Genomic DNA, 20,821 nt, shown 5'->3' on the forward strand with positions numbered 1-20,821 from the left:
ATAATTGCATGCCTAATGTGAAAACCTTAACTTTAACTGTTTATTTACCTTTGATGTCTAATAATATTCAACAACAAATAAAATTTAAAATTTAGCTGAAGCTAGATGTAGCCATATCAACCTCAATGCTATGTTTAAACAATCCCTTTAAATGCTGCTTTCAGAACTTCATTGCATCTTCCACTAAAGATACAAGGTAATATCACTAGCAGCAAATTATGTTGCCATCATTTCCTTATATATTAGTTCATTGGCTTTGAGAAACATTTGAAAATATTTAAGAAACATATGGCTACGCTACAGTGTTTCAGTAATGTCTCAGTTTGAATGCTTGATAAGCATTAGGCTTACCAATACTTCTACAGACATCATATGTGTACCTTAAAAATGAATTTAAACTGACTGTCCATTCATTTTCCACCACTAGTGTGGATCATCATCAAATTGGACAATCTGCAACCAGATAATTGAGAGCTGGTGAATTCCACGATTATTCCTAAAATTAAATTACACATGCATACTGAATGAACAAGGCAAATGGCAAATCATTTCTTAACAACTAATCACAAATAATTTCTTGGAGATGAGCCCAAGGTGCCATTTCAGAAATCTGATTTAATGTTTACCTCTTTTTTTGGACAAAAGGGTTTAAGCAAGAGCAACATTCAAGCATACTGGTGGTCATTGTGAACTGGTGTCACATTTGTACAAATGCTGTATATATTTTATAAAATATTCATGTATCAGTCTGTTCTTTAAGTCTATTCTTCTGTCTGCTTTAGATGCCATGGCCATAAATGGACAATCGTTAGTCCAGTGAAAAAACAAACTACAAAAACAAACAAACTACAAAACTACAAAAAAGTGCCAAAAGAAAAAAAAACATCCAAAACACATGATGGATTAGCAGTGTTTTTATTCATTCATTACCACACTTATCTAGGTCTACAAGGAGTGTTGTATTAAATTAAATGTCAGTGCATTTCACAGGTTAGCAAGACATACAGAATGACTCAAAAACAAAATCGATATGCATTTAACACCACTCCGGATTCGCATTGGAGAAGACCTCCCACTGAACCGAGCTGGGAAACATTTCAACTCGCCGATCTCCACACAGCCACTGCCCACTGTCTCTAGGCAGACGTCCAAGTAAAAACATATCCGAATAAGTCATGGCGTCATTCATAGCTCGGGACAGGGAGGCGAACAAACGAGAACTTTAAGACGTCTGGAAGATATGTCACATTCACGAACTGGAAGACGAACGCGAGAAGGAACGGCTTAAGGCACAACGCTGTAGGAGAGGCTAGCCTATAAACAAAAGAGGAAAACGCACACGTGCACGCGTGGAACACTGTTTCAATGAACTCCACCCATCGCTAAAACGAAGTCCTGCGGGTGGAACGTGATTAGCTGCGCAGGACATGCTTAATCCCCTGGCGCTCATTTTGCGCGTTGAATGAATCGGTGAGGCTTAGCGTACACCAAGGAAAACAAACGCACAGAGAAACAAAACGGCAAATCGTGACAAAGATGACAAAGTGGCAAAAAAAGAAGCTGTGACTGACTTGAACTGGTTGATATAAACTCCCTTCAACTCGGTTCAATGTAGCTAACAATCCTAATGTTTTGTTGTTACACTCCCAGTAGATTTCCCTATCATTTTACCAATTTTCCTCAGATTTTTGCCAGCTGTGGAAATGATCATCCTCAATTTCATTTTTAGGACAGACTGAAGTCCTGTTCCAGCTACTTAAGTGACTCACACATTTAATGGCCAGCAGTGAGCAAGTTAGAGTGAATGAATAACAGTTAAGGAGATAGAGTACATCATAACCCTCACAACCCCTCTACATAAAACATGGGTTAGCCTGCTTAATAAACAAATTCTGTTGAAATAATCTCAATGTAGGCAACAGGCCTGGGAATGAAAGCATAATGGGAGACTGAATATTTTCCAATCAAATGTGCACATCAGTACAAACCTTCTGAAAACCATGGTGTCGGTGAAAAGCAAACAATCTTTTTATAAACCTCACCCCTAAGGGAAATCTAGCTTTATTAGCCCTGGTCAATTTCATCTTTCTTGGTGAGGTTCTCTGCCCCATGGCCTGCCTCAACACCCTCATGCAAGAACAAAAAACAAAACAAAAGTGCACCCGCCATTTGGAGGGCAAATCTTTCCAACGCTTAAGTCAAGTCTCAAACTTCTACCTACCCTATAATCACAAATCTGCTTTACTATCTGCGTCTTCCCTCTCCTGGAAAAAAGCATTCCCCTGCAACAGAAACCTGAATTAACTGTAAACTCAAGTTGTTTTTCTTGCCAGGTGCCTGTGCGTAATGCACAATGCTCATCAGCCCGAGTCCAAAAATTACCAGGATAAAAGCTGAGTGAACTGGTGGGAATTGTGAAGCAAAGCAGTGCCTCGTCATCCCAGATGCTCGGATGCATCAGAATTTGGTTCGGTCATGGCCTCTTGTCCTCAGTCTCCTGCCTGAGATCCACCTGTTTTTTACGGCTGCGTGACCTTGGGTTTCTCCGTGTGACATAAACGTGGGGAACAAAATCGGAGCACAAGGTTAGCCCGTGCCTCTCTTGGCCATAGCATGGCCTACACAAACTCCCTGATAAGATACAAACACCCCTCATTCCAGATCCTCAGGAATTACCCAGATTGCACTGCACTTTGCTGCCAGCACCTGTCAGGTTTAAGGCAGCATCACTTGAGTAATCTAAGTATGTACAGGAATACATGTTGATCTGACGACTGTTTTAATAAGCGATTATACAAAAGTATCAATCAGACCTTACAAAATATGCACCTTTGTCCGGTTTCTCTGTCCTCCACACAGAAAAATTGAAGCAGGACAGTTTTGTCTCATTGTGTCACACGTCGGTGCCATACACATCTATAATTTTGGGAATTGAGAAGTAGTGGGTCTGTCTTAACCGTTAAAAATAAACACAGAATAAGAACATGCCTGGAGGCTATGTTGAAACTCAATGCAGTTGTAAAGAGGTGTGATCTGAAGGACTGAGGAGGGAGGCGGGCTTCAGGGGTTCGTGACTGCAGTCTTCCACAGCGGTTTGTAATATACCCAGCCGTCACCCTGGGGACAAAGCAGAGACAACCTCCTGGTGAGGCTCTGACTCGCTCTAGCTTGGGGGTTCAAGAATAAATCGTGAAAGAGTCCTCTTTTTGTCTTCCAAATTTTTGAATTACTTTAAAAGCATCTGGATGGCTGACAGGTGTAAGTGGCTGAAGCAAATGCATTTTGTTTACTGTAGGTCTTATTAACTTTTTATGTAATTAATTTAAAAAGCTGAGGAGAAAAAGGAATACACTAAATTCATTTACTCTATTAAAACACCTCAAAGGCACATAATGCCTTAATAATAACTCTCCTCCTTTTAACGACTCTTTGAACACACCCTGTAGACAAATACATGCAACAACCTTTAGGAATTTTGTTTACAACTTATATCTAGGTCCCACTAATTCATCATGAATACACAATTAGCATTTATTATTTCTACTAACAGTTAACAGTTTTACAGTGCCTGTTCTTAAGCACTGCTCAACCCATATAAAAGACTTATGACTGCTCACTAAGCATCAGCTGACATCATGAAGGATCACCTTTGTAGTGCTAGTCAATAAGTCATTTGTAGTGATGGTGTACTTTAGGACATGCACTGCCGTCAGCGTGAATGATTAATATGAATCATTTTTATACAGTGGTATATGCACTGATATGCAGTGCTGCTGTGATGTACCCACCTCACGTTCAAAGTATCTGGTCCTCCATGGCGTCTCCGTCTCAGCGCGATGCCTCTCCTCTGTTCTCTGTCTCTCCTCTAGGTGGCGCTTGTGCTCCGTGGCTTTGTCCATATCCTTCTGGCGCAGGGACTCTGTCACGTGCTGCCACAATCGCCTGAAATTACAGCAATGAGTTTTTCCTTTCCAGAACCAGACATGCCATACCTGTTCTACTCTTACTTTTTCTTTTTTAAAGACGTTCTGACAACTACCTTTAATAGTATTTACATACAGTTGTATTGCAGAATTGTTAAAAAAATGTTACCACAAATGGAATATGTCACCACATTCCATATGTGGTAACACATATGAATATATATAACCACAGGCATTTGTAGGCTGTATATACTCTCTTTAAACCTATTTTCTGAAGCACCCTGAACTGTAAGTGTTGATGGGGTGACTAAATTACTGACTGACTGATAAAATGGGAATTCTAGGAAAAGTGAACAGATCACACTATGCTGTGTGAAAGAATGCCAACAACACAGGCCTGAAGTCCCCCCACAGCAATATGCATTTCACTTATGAATGTCACAGTTCTGAAAAACATACTGACAATTAACATCAGTTAAAACTAGTTAATTCCTGAATGAGTCTACATTCGGGAGGATTACAAAATGAATTGAACACGTTCAAACTTAAAGAAGGCAGGCACATCAGTTACAGAGACTGACTTCTTAAATAAACCATACAATAATATACACTTAATTATGCATCCTGAAGTAACTGGGATAATAGAAAATTAACGAACACACAGGAATGACAAAGGTTTTCAGTTACTATTTAAGGTGCATCAAGCTGCAGTTTAAAATTTATGTTAAAGGTTCTTGGAAAAAGGAGGTTATGTCACTGAAAATCAGCATAGGGAAAGTGCCTAGTTTGACAAACCATTAAAAGGCAGATGAATTCTCAGCTGTTTACCCTGGGGTTCATTTTACTTTATTTGTAGTAGTAGTACTGGGCTGCTGTTGGGTCCAAAACCCCAGCCTCACCTGGATTCATAGGACCCCTGCTGCTCAATGGGGCGGAGCCGCTTTTTGGTGACAGGGAGCTTGGTGACGTCTACCACCCGCGTTTCCCCGTTGCTGTAGCTGAACTCCAGCATGCCGTTCCACTCGCCCTGCACACGGCACACCACCGCGTTGGTAACGTTGTGCTTCACCTCTGCCGTCACTCTGGGGGAAACAAGAGGTCAGGATGCCTTTTTACCAACTGCAAGGTTGCAGGCCCCAGTCCATGGCAGGACACTGCTGCGCATCCTGACTCGCTTAGGAAAATATCAACTTCTATAAACTGATATCAAGTAATAGCTTCAGTGTGGAAGAGCAGGCTCTACCCATTTCAAATGGCAGATTAAACTGCAGGTTACATCCTGAAAAATGGCAAGTCCCATTCTTTGAGTTTACGTACAATCGAGGACCAGAACAGCAGATTTTTTTGGACCTGTTAACGTCCAATATCTTTGCATTACATTGCATTTGTCTCACCAGCAGGAACAAAGATGAGAATGTAAAAAAAAAAAATTAATAATGATGATTAATGATAACTTCATCATTAAAAGTAGTAGACACTCATCTCTACTGGCTCATCCCTAACGTGTAAATCAGAATATCAAAATAATGTCAGAATTAAGCATGCTACTGAAGGCATCAAGAACAAACTACATGTGTACAAAAATAAATGTCCTGGTGTTCCTCTCAACAAGCATTGAATCAGGATGTAGGGCCCCACTCTGTCTCACTCATCGACCGCGACTGGGTATCAGTGTGCCTGTCTGCTTTTTACTGTATGTATACACACATAAACATATGCAGAGGCAGATGCACACACACACAAAGCTCCACCTCTGGCACCCTCACTTGTGCAGTTTGCCTCCGTAGAAGGGCTTGGTCTGGAAGGTGATGGCAGCCGAGTAGCCCGTCTTGGCACAGGTGACGGTGACCTTGCCTCCCAGCTCCACCCAGGGAACAGTCAGGATGGAGCGGGCGTAGGCACAGGGTAGGGTGAAGGTGTACTCCTCGTCATGCTCCAGCAGGTACAGGCAGCCTGGGTGCACACACAGGGGTCAGAGGTCACCGGGAGACAGGAAACTGTGTGCATGCACTAAGACACAGACACACGCTCTCAAACACACACAGATTCACCGATCACGTGGCCCATTTCTTTGATGAGCGATACAAAAATGATTGCTTTATCTCCAACAAAAACAATATCACAACCGCTCCCACACTGGTTATACTCAAATTGTTAGAATTCATTAGAGGGTTAAAGGGGACAAATATGCTAATGCTACTCAATGTTTCCAAGGGATTTATGCTCCTTTCGTGAGTTTGTCAAAGGTGGAATTGAATTAAGGCCCATAATCTGCTCATCTGTGAACAATCTGATTTGTTACTAAAACAAAGTGACTTATGGTGGGGTCATTTACTCAATGGCACATTCTTAATAAGGTGCACATTCGTACACAATCACACAGCTAGACCGTTGCACATACAGAGATGTACAGGAAGAAATACTTTCCACACTGAGAGAGACAGACAGACAGAGTGAGGTAGGGGACAGTCTACTTTCCAGACAGACAGCTGAAGATAAAGAACTACACAGAGAGGTACTGCTAATGTCCAGACAGACAGACAGACAGACATGATGTGAACATGGGACTAATTTCCTGTCAGACAGACAAACAAAGGGACAGACAGATGTGGGTGGGACACCTTTCCCTCCTGACAGACAGATATATTGGAAATCCTAATTGGCTGTCAAACACAAACAGGAGGGGCAAAGGACAGCCTTCCTTCCTGACAGACAGATGCAAAAGAAGGCCCGATTCCGTGTCAGACACAGACGAACAGGGTGGAGGACGGCCTACCTTCCCCCACCATGGACACCCCGATGGACATGCCCATGAACTTGCTCTTGGTCCACACGTGAGTGTTGACACACATGCGGCGCTCGGGGCACTCGGCGTAGAAGCCCGACACGGGCGGGTGGTGGGACACCTGCTCGGCCACGAAGCGCACCAGGCAGCTGTCCCGGGGGCCGTCCTCACGCCGGGCTGGCACGCGCCACGAGCAGTGGAAGGTCTCCCCAATGATGGGGTTGTAGGGCTTCTTGGCCACGGCGCCCCGCCGGCCCTCGTGGAAGGAGGTGAGGTAGTACTCCACAAAGCGCACCATGCGCTCCTCGGGCCCTGCCCCGTCCGTCACTGCCACGAATAGGTCTGGATGTGACATGAAGTCAGCATACATCTCCAGGAGAGAACGCTTTTCCAGGATGAAGGTAGGCAGCACCACCTGTGGGGACACAAGCACATATGCACACACACATGCGCTGTGAGAGTGTTGTTACTGCAACAAAACCAAGAGACCCCAGACCCCCCTTAAAAAGTGTCCACTAGCACTAGAGCAGCTTCCCATACCTCTATTGAGGAGTGGCCCCTAGCGATTTGTTTGCTTGATATAGAGCCAAACAAGAGTGCACCGTTTTCATTGTTTTAATTTTTATTCAGTCAACAGATGCCAGTCAGCCTTAGCAAGGTACTCCATCTGAATTACTTGAGGAAACATTCAGCTCTGTAATCAATGGATGAAATGTGGGCTATGTACATCTGACAAGCAAATAATTCATTATAATTACAACACAGTTAGACCCAGAGTTCTGGGTCAGGGGTGCCTACCCGGGTGAGGTCCATGCCCAGCTTGAGCTGGGACAGCAGGTGCAGGATAACGCTGCGCTCCTCTTCTACTGCCCCCAGGTCATCCTCTTCATCCGTGAAGGTATCCTCCACCTCATCCTCCGGGTCAATTTCCTCCTGCTCCTGTAGGGGGCAACATCTGCGTTTCAGCTGCTGTCCGAGTTACCATTATAACTCACTATACACATATACTACATCTTATTTCTGTTCAGCTGTTTTCAAGAAAATATTCAGAATATTCAGAAAACTTTTACATGTGGAATATTGTTTATATTCTGCTTCTTTCACCCTGACAAAAGCACTGACTTACTGATATTTGCTACACAATGAAATTGTTTGCATTCTGATCTGACACAAAAATACTGCACATCTTAATATTGGCTGCATTCAGCTATTTGGACTTAAACTCTTAATATTGTTTTTTAATTTATACGTGAAATACTCATGTTATATTAATATTACATAATTAGTTACTAACACTAGCGGAATATTCAACTAACGTTTTGAATCTGTAAATCTATCACATTTTTCTCAGTCAGCTAGAAACCATTTTTTGTCACATGCATTTTCAAGACAATCCAAGAGCTGCGCGTCACTGCAGCCACAAGCAAGCTAAACAAAACAGTCCCATTTCCAATTAACTGTTGTGCCAGTTTCATTTTGAAAATCATGCTTCCTTTACACGCTACCATTACTCTACCATCGAACACTTCAAAACTTACACATAGTATAGGCACCTATAGTACTATCTAGACCTGAAATGGCACACTTCCAGTGGTCCACATCTCCATACATCCACAGGGTCTGGCCAATCATCACATTTGTTAGAACAGCATACTTGGCAGCAGCAGACAGCTTGTTTTTTGGGGCTGGGGAGGTGTGGTGATTTAAAGACATGGCTAAGTGTGGCTAAAGCACACCCCTATCGCTTTACGCCTTATCAGATGGAAGGATATCTGATCGAGCCTGGGGCACATACCGCAGGCTCCGACAAGAGGTTTTTTCCCCCGTTAAATCTAGAGCCTAAATTCTTCCTTAATCTCTCTCTGTCAACTCCTCTGATGGTTTCAGATGGTGTCGGGTTTCAGCACATATATCAATGTTCACTTTATGGAATCCAGAAAACACCACGCGTGAGGAGTCACAAGTTTAGAGACAGGTAATGGTAAAGAAGACAATGGGAGTATTGATTGCAAAGATATTCCCCTGACTTCTTTTTAAACATGATGCTACCTATGGTCTTATGATTCATTATTACCTTCACACAGCTCTGAGCAGCTTATGCGTTTCAAAAAGCAACAATCCAACACAGTAAGGAAAGCTACACCTTTCACCATGCCATCACATACATCAATACTGCACTGTTCCCTTGCTGGAATATATTATTATTACCATCTGAGGGGTCACCTGAGAAAGGTATATATTATATTCTCTACCATGGAACAGCACTGTGGCACAGAGGTTATAACCCCAAGGGTTGCAGGTTCAACTCCCAAGCAGGCCACCACAATTGTACCTTTGATCACGATGCTTATCCTGCATTGCTTCCATAAATATCCAGCTAAAGGAACAGATAACGGGGTAAGTAAAAAATATAAGCTATGTCAGTTGCCCTGTAAAGTGTGTCCCACTTGACAAATAATGTAATATAGTATAATATAGTGCTGTTGATGTGGTGTGGTGGACTGTCAGGGGGAACGGCATGTCCTACCCTGGCGAAGTCGCCGGGCTCCGTGTTCAGGCGCTCCAGGCTGGCTGTGTCCGTCTTGCTTTCCCCCTCCGAGAGGCAGGGCAGGGCCGCGCCGTTCTTCAGGATATCGGGCAGCTTGGGTCCCAGCCACTCGATGGTTGGCCCTGGAAAGCAGAGGGGGTCAGGCTCACCGCTCGTCATGTCCCCAAAAGTCCCCGAGACTCCACGGGTGAGCCGCGGTGACCATTCAGAGACAGAGAGGGCTGGATGAGCATTCCCTCGACAGCTGCAGGGAAGCACAGCCTCTTGCAACCTGACCCTAAGGGGGGGGTTGGGGGGGTTGGAGAGGAGGGGCTCCAGTCACTGGGACACGCCCAGTAGAAACAGAAACATTTTGTCTGATTGGTGGAAAATTCACACCTGCCTTTGCTGCCTGTGTGCGCCTCCAAGCCTGCCAAGAATCATCCAGCCCACTAACCTGAGAAGGCAGGGCATATCATGCTAAGGTCCACCCCACTGGACCATGCAAAAATCACCTGATTGGTGGAAAGTTCAGATGTTCCATCACATGCTGGCCCTCGTGAAATATGAATGCTGGGTAATCAGATACTGCAAGACTCCAGTCTCAAGTAGGGACAGATGAAAAAACACAAAACAAAAACACCACTAAAACCCCCAGTCACTGCTTTTTCCACCAGACAATGTCTATTTTAAGGAACTGCTTCACTCGAAACTATGCTAACTTAAAAGGCCAGAATGTCGAAGCACATTCATTTCTGTAGCATTTCTGGGGAGATTTGTTGGACACACACAACGGTTGTCTGAGAAACAGTGAATACGTTTATGCATTAGTAACAACCTCCCAGTATCTGACAGCGAAGCCGGAGTACAGTTTGGAGGCCTGTCAACCGGTTCACACAGAACACCCCCCCGTCCCCACCCCCACCCCCACCCCCACCCAACCTCAACATCTCCAATTACTCCAGCCAGCCTATCAGGAAAGATACAGTTCCTCATCAATTATGTATCAATATTCCATTGCTTGGCGCAGAGCAGAAGTCATAAACTCTGCACCTTTGAACATGCCTGGATTTAATTTGAAGTCCATAGCTTTATTTTAGGTCAAGCTACTTGTTGAGCAAGGTGGATAAATGTCAAAAGCAAATGGGTCATTGTATTAGACCAGAGTGGAAGACCATTTTATCCTAGAGACTGGCACTGTTCAGAGGGTTATGGCTCCTCTAAAGACTTAATTAGCTGGAATAAACACTGGGTTTAGTTTGCTTCTACTGCTGCACCCACATGACTGCAGGCATTCAGAGACTGAGTGCGTGAAGGTTGAGAGCTGGTGTGTTATCTCTGCTGGGAAGGGTCAGAGTGCTGGACATTTCCTGGTTTGCCTTTTAACCTCTCAGCTGCTAGCTAGCAAACTGGAACTTATATCCATATAGTATCCATATACTATGGAATTCATGAGTTCAATATGAGATGTTTTGAACTTACAAAGAACATCCTGAAGTTCTCTACAGGTATAAATATTCTGCTGCTTCATCACTGATGTCAGAAAGTCATGGTAGCTTTTCCGCTGAATGGCAAATGGCCTGGGCCTCCTACATGCAGAGTAGGCTGCCTGAAACTTTAAAATACCAATGCATTTGGTTCAGAATAAGCTACAGGTTCTTAAATGCTTCCTACAGTTACAGTCATCTCTCCTGGAAGGGAGTATTCCAGAGTATAAATGCACAGACACATTGTTTTAAGTAATTTTACCATGTTGAGATGGCGTATGCCTTATGTAGACCTAAATTTGAAGATTTTTAAAAATAATTTCTCATGGGTGATAGAACCAACAAATTTAGTAGACTTAGCAATACAGGATAAAATACTGTGATGACTGTGGCCAGATGAATACTTTAGATGTTTGATTGTTAGCTTAGTAGCTAGTAAACAATCAATTCACAGCTATTCAGGGGTGTGCTGCTAATATAGGTTTTATTCTATCATATCCAGCTGGATAAGAGGCAAATAACACTGACAGCTAGCTAACTAGCTCCTTTATACTTGGCTAGGGATGTGGTTTATTTTCTAGACTGCAAGCAAACAGTTATTATTTAGTGATACAAATAGATACAATACAGAATAGTTATTAAATACAGCCCACACTATGCTCACTGGGAGAGTATGAGTCCAGGGTAGGGGGGCAGCGTCTGAAGGTTGGAAAAGGCTGGTGATGTCGCTCATGATTTGACAGGGAGTGAGGGGCCAGGCCTACCTCCTAGAGGGACTTTCTGTCGGGCCACCTGCTGCAGCTGCAGGATGTGGAAGCAGTCGTTCAGGCAGCTGAGCGTGGCCATGGAGGTGGCCTTCAGCAGCAGCAGGTCCTGGTCCAGAGGGGACAGGCCAGGAGCAGCAGGCAGGCCCTCGATCGTCTGGATCAGGTCTCTGTGCTGGCCCTGGGCCTGGGACATCATCTGAGAGAGACAGGGGAGGACGCGAGAGAGGAAGAGAGAGGGGGACAGAGGGGGAGAGAGTAAGACAGAGGGAGAGAGAGGGGGAGAGGGAGAAGGCAGGAGACAGAGGGAGAGAGGGAGAAAGTAAGAGAGAGTGAGCATGGAAGAGAGGGGCAAAGAGTGAGAGAGAGAAGAAGAGAAGGAGAGAGGAAGGGACAGAGAGTGAGAGACAGAGTGGGAAAAAGAGGGAAAGAAAGGCAGAAAGCAAGGAAGACAGAAGGAGTGAGAGGAGGTGAGATTAGAGAAGAGCAAGTACTCAGAGGAAGTAGTGAGAAACACGGAAGAGGGACAGAATGAGTTTGACAGAGGTAGACAGAGGGGAGAGCACAAATAAGAGCACAGGAAATAACATGCTTAGTCCACATTCTTACATAGCAAGCAGGGCTGATGAAAAATGAATTATGAATGTTTACTAATGTTCATGCTGCCTGTGTGACACAGTGGGAAAGGAGCCAGTCTTCTCACAAACAGCCTCTGGGTTCGAACCCCATGTGGACCACTGTTATTATACCCTAGAGGAAGAACTGAATTGCTGAAAAAAAGCATCCTGCTGCATAAATGGACAATATATAAAATACAGAGCAAGTCGCCCGGTGCATCTGCCAGGCAGATAAATAATGTAAAATAATGGTGAGCACAGCAGAAAAATAATTTTTTGGTACAGAGTAATTTGGAATCAGTTACTCTGCATTCCGGATCACATTACAAATCTCCACTGAGGGAGACCCCCTGACAGTGAGATGAGGGGAGAGAAGAATGGCTCCACTGTTCCATTTGCTTTCACACAACCATTGCTGTATCACTGCAAATAAACTGTGTACCTCCAGGGCTATTTAGCATCTATTTCATTTGCGTATCCAAGCTATAAATATATAAGAGTACCAACAATACATTATGCAGTAATGTATTATGCACCCCAATGTATTATGCAGTAATGCTGAAGGGGTGTGATCCCCACGAAGTGGCGCTCACCTCACGGGCATCCACCAGGTGGTCGGGCAGCAGGGACCTCTTGCTGGCGTAGAGGGAGGAGCCAGTGCTCTGCTGCGATAGGTTGAAGAAGGAGGTGGGGTTGTGGCTGGGGCGGCGCTGAGATGCGGGGGAGCTGCCGCTACCCTGGGAGGTCATGGAGAAGCTGCGAGGCTTCAGGGGAGGGTTACTCTACACACGCACACACACATGCACACACACACGCACACGCACGCGCACGCGCACACGCACGCGCACACACACGCGCACACACAGACACACGCGCGGATGCATACGCACAGACACACAAAGACACAAACACGTGCTCACACCACATGCACACAAACACATATAGACAGAGACACACACAAACATGCACGCATACATGCATGCACACAGACACAAAGAAAGACATGCTCACATATGCATATACACAAACACAAATATGCATGCATATTAACACAATCACCCCCACCGCGCACACACATGCACAGACAGACAGACAGACAAAGACACCCAATTAGTTCCAAACGTCAGCTTTGGGTTAGTGACTATGTTCTCAAAAAGACCTGGGAAGACATGCTTTTCTAAAGACATCTCCTCCCTAGATCCACTCTGTAGTCAGAGTCTGAAAGCATTTCTTCCAGCTGAGGTTTTTGCAGACACAGTGGTGCTCCAGGACCAGGGTTGAGTGGCCTGCACTGACCCCCAGGGACCAGCATAGATTAAACGTATCACTCTGAAGAGACTGGCAGTTCAGAACAATTCTGCTAAAAGACTTCTTCTAGAGCAGTACGTACTACTCAAATTCCTTCTGACTGCTTTATTTTTACATTACTGTCATTTAGCAGACACTTTGATCCAGTGTGACTTACAATTTAATCCATTCATACAGCTGGATATTTACTTAGACAACTGTGGTATAAGTACCTTGCCCAAAGGTACAACAGCAGCAGCGCTCCAGTGGGGAGTTGAACCAGCGGGCTTTCGTTTATGACCTCTGCTCCTTACCACTACGTCACACTGCTGCCCCCAAATCAGACTTTTCAGACAAAATCTGCTCCTTTGGACTGCTGGGAGACAGCTCACTGGGTCTTTGGTATTCAGAGACTTCACTTCAGTAACAGCGCTGATGTAACAGAAGCAGGAGAGCCATCTCTAAACCTTCAGCATCTCTTCTGAGAGGGTAAACTGTGAGGTGAGTTGCTCTTCCTGCACAATCTAGTCTCTGAAAAGAGCTCTGCTGAGAAATACGCCAAGGCCATAAAATGGCACACGTTCTCCAAACTGCCGTTCCCCCCTAATAGTGGGGTTTAATGTCTGTATTGGGCTCATTAATTGCGGTGCTTGGGATCCAGGAGATGTCCAGGTTTCATATCACCCAAGACCCCAACTAAGCCATTTGGTTCATTCTCCGAATAACACTGAATACATACAATCTGCTGGCATGGGGCCCAGAGATGTAACTCCACCCAGGGTCTTGCCAAAAACCTGTTCAGGAGAGCTGACTGGTGTTTTGAGTGGGATCACAGTGTACACAATGCAAGGTCAAACCATAATTGCATTTTATTTCACTTCTCCTTAATTTAGCCAGGAAGGTTAAACCAAGAACTCAGGTCTCTGAGGACACAGGGAGGGTACAGAATGCATGGAAGTAGCCAATCAACTGTAGAGGGACGGTTATGTGGCCAAATTCAGTATCTAGCCCTGACAGTAGCACTAACCCTGTTCTATGTGAAAGTGCCATGGGATCTTCGGTTTAGCAAGTTGCCAGCGAAATGGCACCTTTTACAGTGCACTTGGGTATTGGTTTATTTGTCCCAGTGGAACATCACCCTCTACTGGCCAAATAATGCCACTTCCAAACACAAACCCTGTTTCACCAGAGGGGTCTCCCATCCACATACGCCCACAGAAGCAACACTCAACAAAACAGAATATTACAGTGCAAGTTTGAGACTGCTCTCAGATCAGTGCAGCGCTCACCTTGCCCATGGCCTCCGTGTGGTGCTGCGTGCAGATCTGGAGCCTGCTCACCCAGTGCTGCCTCTCTTTGGCGTCAGTGGCTGCGGAAAGGAGAAGGGGGCATTAATGAGGCTGCTGTGGAGTTGCAGACGCTTGTGAGAGGGTGGAGGATTTGGAAATGCATCAGAATCAATAAGGCAAACAGAATGAGACATTCCTCTGAGCTGGCCCGCTCAAACTCCCAGCCTCTCTCCTCAGATCCCCTTCTGACACAGGACCACCAGACCTACACTATACCACTGTATTCACAAACAGGACAAACACACTTCTAACCAGGAACTGCTGCTTCAGGGGGTGCAAAGTTACTGGGATATTTGGAGGGGGAGAGGAGGCTGAAAGAACTGTATTTGATCTAGCAGGGTCTATAAATGCTTCAGTATGGTATGGAAAAAACGGGTAACCTATTGTACGAATAACTATAAGCAGCAGTAACACATTGGAAGACTAAATCTGCTATATGCAGTGATAACATATTATTCGGATAATACTGCTATTCGCATATGAGCACATTTTAACATGCTACTCGCTGTGTGCTCACACCAATTTGCATGTTATTTGTGCCCAAGTTTCCTTGCTTCAGATAACAACAGCCATGGCCTGCCAGACACTGAATTGTAAGGGAGAGTCACTGCACAGCACCGTGTGTGTGAGTGAAAGAGGGTGGTCCCCTGAACACTACACAGCACCATGTGTGTGAGTGAAAGAGGGTGGTCCCCTGAACACTACACAGCACCGTGTGTGTGAGTGAAAGAGGGTGGTCCCCTGAACACACCCTACACACTGTACAGTTGGATTTCAGCACCTCTGAGCTTGTACTGCTCTCCGCTGATGGCGTTGACGGTGAAGGTGTGCGAGTCCTCGTCACTGGGCGAGATGACGGCGCCGGCCAGGGGCAGCGTTCCACGAGGCTTCTGGGGACGGGACTGCTCATTTACAAAGTACTCCAGCACCCCGGCCTCGTTGTTCAAGACAAAGAACCTGTGGGGTGGAGGGGCACTGCTCACATCCAAAACCAATACAGACAGGAAATCGCCACATCACCTGCACCTCCAGCACGTTCTGACAAGCTCCCAAGACAAACGAGCCAGAAAAAACACCTCAACAGTAGGTGGAATACAATGCATAAGCTGTGTTAAAGGGCCCCCAGGGCTGCCCTCTGAAAGAGGTGATGAGTCCTTTACTTTACACGTAGCATTTAACATGTACCAAATTGCCTTCCTGTACAGCACTTTGGGACTATTATTAGAACTATTATTTGCTATGGCTGCACTAATTCATACATTCACATGTGTTTACATCACTGAAGCAGTCAGCAGTTTTAGTGAAGCAACAGTTATTGTAGCACTGTGTGGCGCACTAACATTTCTTCAGATGGGGTCTGATGTCCTCATGCACACTGGTTCATGTGGACACATTATATGCACTAATTTTTTCCAGCTCCAGATGAGAGCGTGGAGGGATGTGACTATGCTACTGGCACTGCAGGTGACTATCACAGACTGGAAAGTGGTTGCGATGCTAGGGTTGCCTGTCACGTGCAACTAAAAAAGGATTATTAACTCTTTACCAAAAATGCAGACTGAGGCAAATCGGTCAGTAAACAACAAAAGACGTCTGCTAACCTATATTGTTATGGCTATGGTTTAGCCTAATGGTCACACTCTAGTCTGAAGCACTATCTGTGATCTATTGAAGTTTTCCTGTAAAAAATGTTCTGTAGGGTGTAGCAGCCTCTGTTCCAGAATGTCCGCCCAATTTTGAAAGATATGCTCTTCATTCCTGGTAGCCCTCTTCTGACCTGGTTTCAACTGTTTCGTACCACATTTCTTACTCCTTAACACTTAACGTGGGATAAACCTGTCTTTTTTTTTCCTTGTAAAGATCAGTATTGTTTTTCTCGAATTTTGCTGTTATCTTTGCCTCAAGCCAAACCTGACACCAAGCACTCCCTCCAAAAGCGGTCTGAACAGGAAAAACTAGCACCTGGGGCATGTCCGATCAAAAGACAGTTTTATCACTTGGACCCCTGCAAAATCTGCTCAAGGTGGTCTGGAGGAATCGGCCGGTCGATATGCGAGCACTTAACAGTGCATGCTTCTGCCCGGCTGCAGCAGTGGGGGAAAATTGATCAGCGCTAAGTGGCTATTGATTGGCGGAGATGAGCATGCCGTGCTACTACTCACCGGTACTGCCATCCGGTCACCAGGTTGGTGTACTTCATCAGGTAGCCGTCAATGTTTTCCATGTGATCACTGTGTGTGTGTATGTGGGGGGGGGGTGAGAAACAGAAACCAAGTCAATAACCCACCGCGTGCCAACCTCAAGAAAACACTGCTCATTTATTGACTAAGAACAAACAAGAAACAGCTACTTGTACATGCTCCTCACAAGGCTACAGCTTGCAAAATATGTGGTCTGCATATCATCAGGATGGGCTGATGGTGGCCACACGATTACATTACCACTTCTTTATGATATAAAGATTTTTACAGCACTTGTGCTCAATGGGATGCCCACATGCAAGCTGTCAATTTGAGACAGACAATCCAATCCTGAGGTGGGTAATTCTAGCCATGGAGGCCAGTGGTCTTCCAGATTTGAGGAGTGTGTTTCATGATCAAAAAAAAAAAAAAAAAAAACAGAATTAGACCTGATAACAACCTAAGATTGTTTAAATAGTAAAGGAACTGAGCTTTGTGATTAAAAAAAAAAGACAAAAAAAGCTTTGTCATAAAATTGAGAGTTTGAGACTCGTTATAGGTAAAGGTATTTAACCTAAATCAGTTCCACATCCAGCAGCATGCAGGAATAGCATGCAAATAGAACGCCTTCCACAGAGGCGTCTGGTAAATGCTCAAGTAAACCATGTCTTCTTAGATAAATAAATGACTATTCAACAGTTAGGTGGTAAGGAAGAAGAGAAACCAACAGAACACGAGTTATGCCCACGACCGGAGTTTCACATCCCCGTATGTGTCCGCTCATACGCGCAGTGCTTCATCAGTAAAAAAAAAAAAAAAAAAAGGGCTTCAACCAAAAATGTCAATTCTGCTATTATGAACGAGCTACTTTTGTCTGTTTTCTTTCTCTGTTTAATTAGCACCAAATCGTGATACATTTATGCATTAGCACCTGCTAGTACCCTGAAGAGAGCAGCATTCAGCATGGATGAATGCTGTAAAATACCTAACCATATAATCATGACTCTGAAAAGCAGCCAAATCATAAGAGTGACCCTGACTGTGCTAAAAGATAGGTTCTGAATGTGTATTTCTGGCTTTAAATGCAGTTCAACACATAACGCTAAAGATTAGTTCTGCTATTGGTATTACACTAGTACATCGCGTACAAACTCAAATACGCCTTGAAATACTTGACATTCAGGACAGGAAGCTTTCATATGCACGCTTGCGTTAAGAAAATATAAGAGCCAATTTGTTAAGTAATGCAAATTTTCCTACCGAAATAAAAAAAAATGAACGATAGAGTAAAAAAATAGACCATTTGTTCTGGGAATGAGCGGAAGGACCCCCTTTACCTATAAATATAACAGTCTAAAACAACTTAGCATGTTGCTTTTTGGTAGTTACCTAGCTGGATGTTAGCGATGACGGGCAATTTGCCGAAGCTGTCGATTCGCTAAAGCGCATTTGGCTTACCTGTCAACCTATAATGCTCAAAAGTTAACGTTAAAACCTAACATTACTTAACACCAGTTTGTCATATATTACCACCGGAACGAGTCAGCTGGATAAACAATGCTTGCCTAACCTTGGGCAGACACACTAATTACCTAGTTTTCCATTTACAAGCAATATGGCGAGGTGTCTAGTAACCAGCTACAAAGCTGATACAAACATCAGCTCTGTTAGTGATCTCCCTGGCAAAGAGAAAAAAGACGTCCCTCTACATTTACAAGGTAACTAGCTAATAGAACTCTAACGTGAACGTGATCTCTGACCACAGCGACCTAACCTATGATGGTTAGGTCATACAAGTAACGACGCAGTGTATCTAGCCAGCTAGCTCGTTATCCACTAGCTACTGTACAGCTGAAACCAATCAGCTAGCTTGGTAACTGGCTGGCTGGCTAGCTAGCTAGCTAGCGAACGTTACCCTGGTCACTTAAGAAAAGCGATCTCGTCATACCTGTACTGCCAGCTTTTTGAACTTCCCCTCCCAGAGCTCAGAGTCCGACTCGGTGTGTAAACATCCAGCTTCCCGTCGCCTTCGGATATTCGTATTGCTGCAGTTTCCCCCTGCATCGTGATTTCCCCGGACCGGCACAGATCGGGAGGAATTTTATTCTGTGGTGCGACAGAAATGGAGCAGCGAGCTAGCTAACGTTAGCTAGCTGAATATCCACCGCCACCACCCCTGCAATAGGGCCCTTGGCTATTGCTAGCTAGAGCAGGCCTTCTCAACCGCTGACAAATAAGATCTTGTACATACACTAGCGGAAAACATTCTGTTCCGTCCTACCGAATGCAGATATCATGTACTGCTCCATGTCTCATGGAAGAAAGTGATCTATTTTCTGTATGAGTTCGTTGTTTACAGTGCTTCCCGGCTCTCAGCCTCCATGAACATGACTGGAGATGATTCACTGAGTCACATGACACAGGCCATATGCCAATCAGGCTGCGTCACTTCCGCTGCGACTGTGGTGAGAAGACATATATGGCAGGGTCAACGTGCAGTATTGTCTGTACTAGTGAATCAAGTGAATCAAGAATCAGTGTGGAATGGGATTCAATGCAGTGTGTTCATTTGTACAGACAGAACATACACAGTTTACCTGTGAGAACAATCTTTCATCAATCTTACTACAATGCAGTACAGCACAAAGTAGGTATTACTGCATTTGGGATGGTAGGCATGCCATTTGCCACTTTATGGGTTGACGGGGCGTAACACATAACCACACCAATAACAACCTTGTTTTGGGGTGTCCCACAAAAATACCTACAATGAGAACGAGTTCTTACTCTGTATATACATTTAAATACATACTTTTTGACTTCATTTGAACAAAGTGAATTCACTAACATGCAACTTCACACAAACTCAAATAATTTTGCCCTTTGTTCCTTATCATCATCATCATCATAATTATCTTTTTCTTAAATTATCTTCCTCATTATGTTATCATAAATCTTTCCCTCATTGGTTTGTTCTGTCTGCATGGCCTGTTCTGTCATTTGATTGTAGCCTAGGCTTTTGTAAACAGTGGATGTAATAATAAGGACAGAATATCCCATTACAGGCTTTGTCTTCAACCAGGGCAATTAGAAATAATTCTTTATAATTTTGGGATGATTTATGAAAAAAAACTAGGGCTGTCAACGTTAACGCGTTAACGCTCGTTCGCGATTAATCGCGAAACCTTAACGCGTTAATGTTTTAACGCAAATTAATCATATCATCAAGTTTGACCGCAACTTCCTTCCGTAATTCCAGCGCGGATATTTACCTGGCTGAATTACTGAAAGGCGTGTTAAACGCAGATGTGCTGAACGGCAAATTTCGTTTTTACCCTTTCGCATGTAACTTATTTGTTATAGTATGTAGCGCGCCTGTTACCTTATATGGTTCGTTATATTTTCATTTGCGTTATTAAGTTTCTTATAGATTTCAGTTAGCATTTGCTATATCTTTAGAGTTAAATGGCTGTTTCCTCAAAGCTAAAATTAGCTAGAATTTCTCCAATCTATTGTTCTAATCGCACCAGTTTTAGCATATGCGCTAAACGGCTAATCACACCGGTGTGACCGTATGCGCGAAATATGATTGATTTGCATTAAAACATTAACGCGTTAAAGTTTCGCGATTAATCGCGAACGATCGTTAACGCGTTAACGTTGACAGCCCTAAAAAAAAAAAAACATAAAAATATGACAACAATCTGTCTCCTCATGTTCAGAAAACTAAAGAGATGGTTGTTGAACCCTGCTACTCACATCCCTTTGAACATCAACGGCTCTGCTAAGTAAGTAAGATAGTCAGCAGCTTCAAGTTCCTGGGAGTGCACATAGCAAAGGACCTCACCTGGACACTCAACACCACCACCATAATCAAAAAAGCCCAGCAACATCTTCACTTC

The 20,821-nt window shown here is 44.2% G+C and overlaps 1 protein-coding gene across 3 annotated transcripts; it reads right to left on the reverse strand.

Moving 5' to 3' along the window:
• Nucleotides 1-899: 899 nt before the first annotated feature.
• Nucleotides 900-19,319, reverse strand: osbpl11 (oxysterol binding protein-like 11). Of its 3 annotated transcripts, XM_036540436.1 has the most exons (14): nucleotides 19,201-19,319; nucleotides 18,868-19,025; nucleotides 16,902-16,970; nucleotides 15,521-15,696; nucleotides 14,680-14,759; nucleotides 12,697-12,885; nucleotides 11,487-11,685; nucleotides 9,236-9,378; nucleotides 7,507-7,647; nucleotides 6,700-7,123; nucleotides 5,690-5,876; nucleotides 4,823-5,005; nucleotides 3,789-3,942; nucleotides 900-3,117 (listed from the first exon to the last, which is right to left on the reverse strand). In XM_036540436.1, the coding sequence occupies exons 2-14, from the start codon at nucleotides 18,981-18,983 to the stop codon at nucleotides 3,061-3,063; spliced, it is 2,118 nt and encodes a 705-aa protein (XP_036396329.1). In that variant the 5' UTR covers nucleotides 18,984-19,025; nucleotides 19,201-19,319; the 3' UTR covers nucleotides 900-3,060. The 3 variants fall into 3 exon arrangements, with proteins under 3 accessions (XP_036396329.1, XP_036396330.1, XP_036396327.1); XM_036540437.1 differs by having other exon boundaries at nucleotides 12,697-12,840; nucleotides 18,868-19,319; XM_036540434.1 differs by having other exon boundaries at nucleotides 18,868-19,319.
• Nucleotides 19,320-20,821: the final 1,502 nt, after the last annotated feature.

Source organism: Megalops cyprinoides, chromosome 11, assembly GCF_013368585.1.
Source record: "Megalops cyprinoides isolate fMegCyp1 chromosome 11, fMegCyp1.pri, whole genome shotgun sequence".
Taxonomy (NCBI): domain Eukaryota; kingdom Metazoa; phylum Chordata; class Actinopteri; order Elopiformes; family Megalopidae; genus Megalops; species Megalops cyprinoides.

Excerpts from the sequence above, each read along its gene's own strand:
- osbpl11 (XM_036540436.1), bottom strand. The coding sequence starts at position 18,983 with ATGCAGGGGGAAACTGCAGCAATACGAATATCCGAAGGCGACGGGAAG. Across the intron at positions 16,971-18,867 it reads TCAAAAAGCTGGCAGTACAG|TGATCACATGGAAAACATTG; the intron begins GTATGACGAGAT and ends ACACACACACAG. Across the intron at positions 14,760-15,520 it reads AGAGCAGTACAAGCTCAGAG|CCACTGACGCCAAAGAGAGG; the intron begins GTGCTGAAATCC and ends TCCTTTCCGCAG.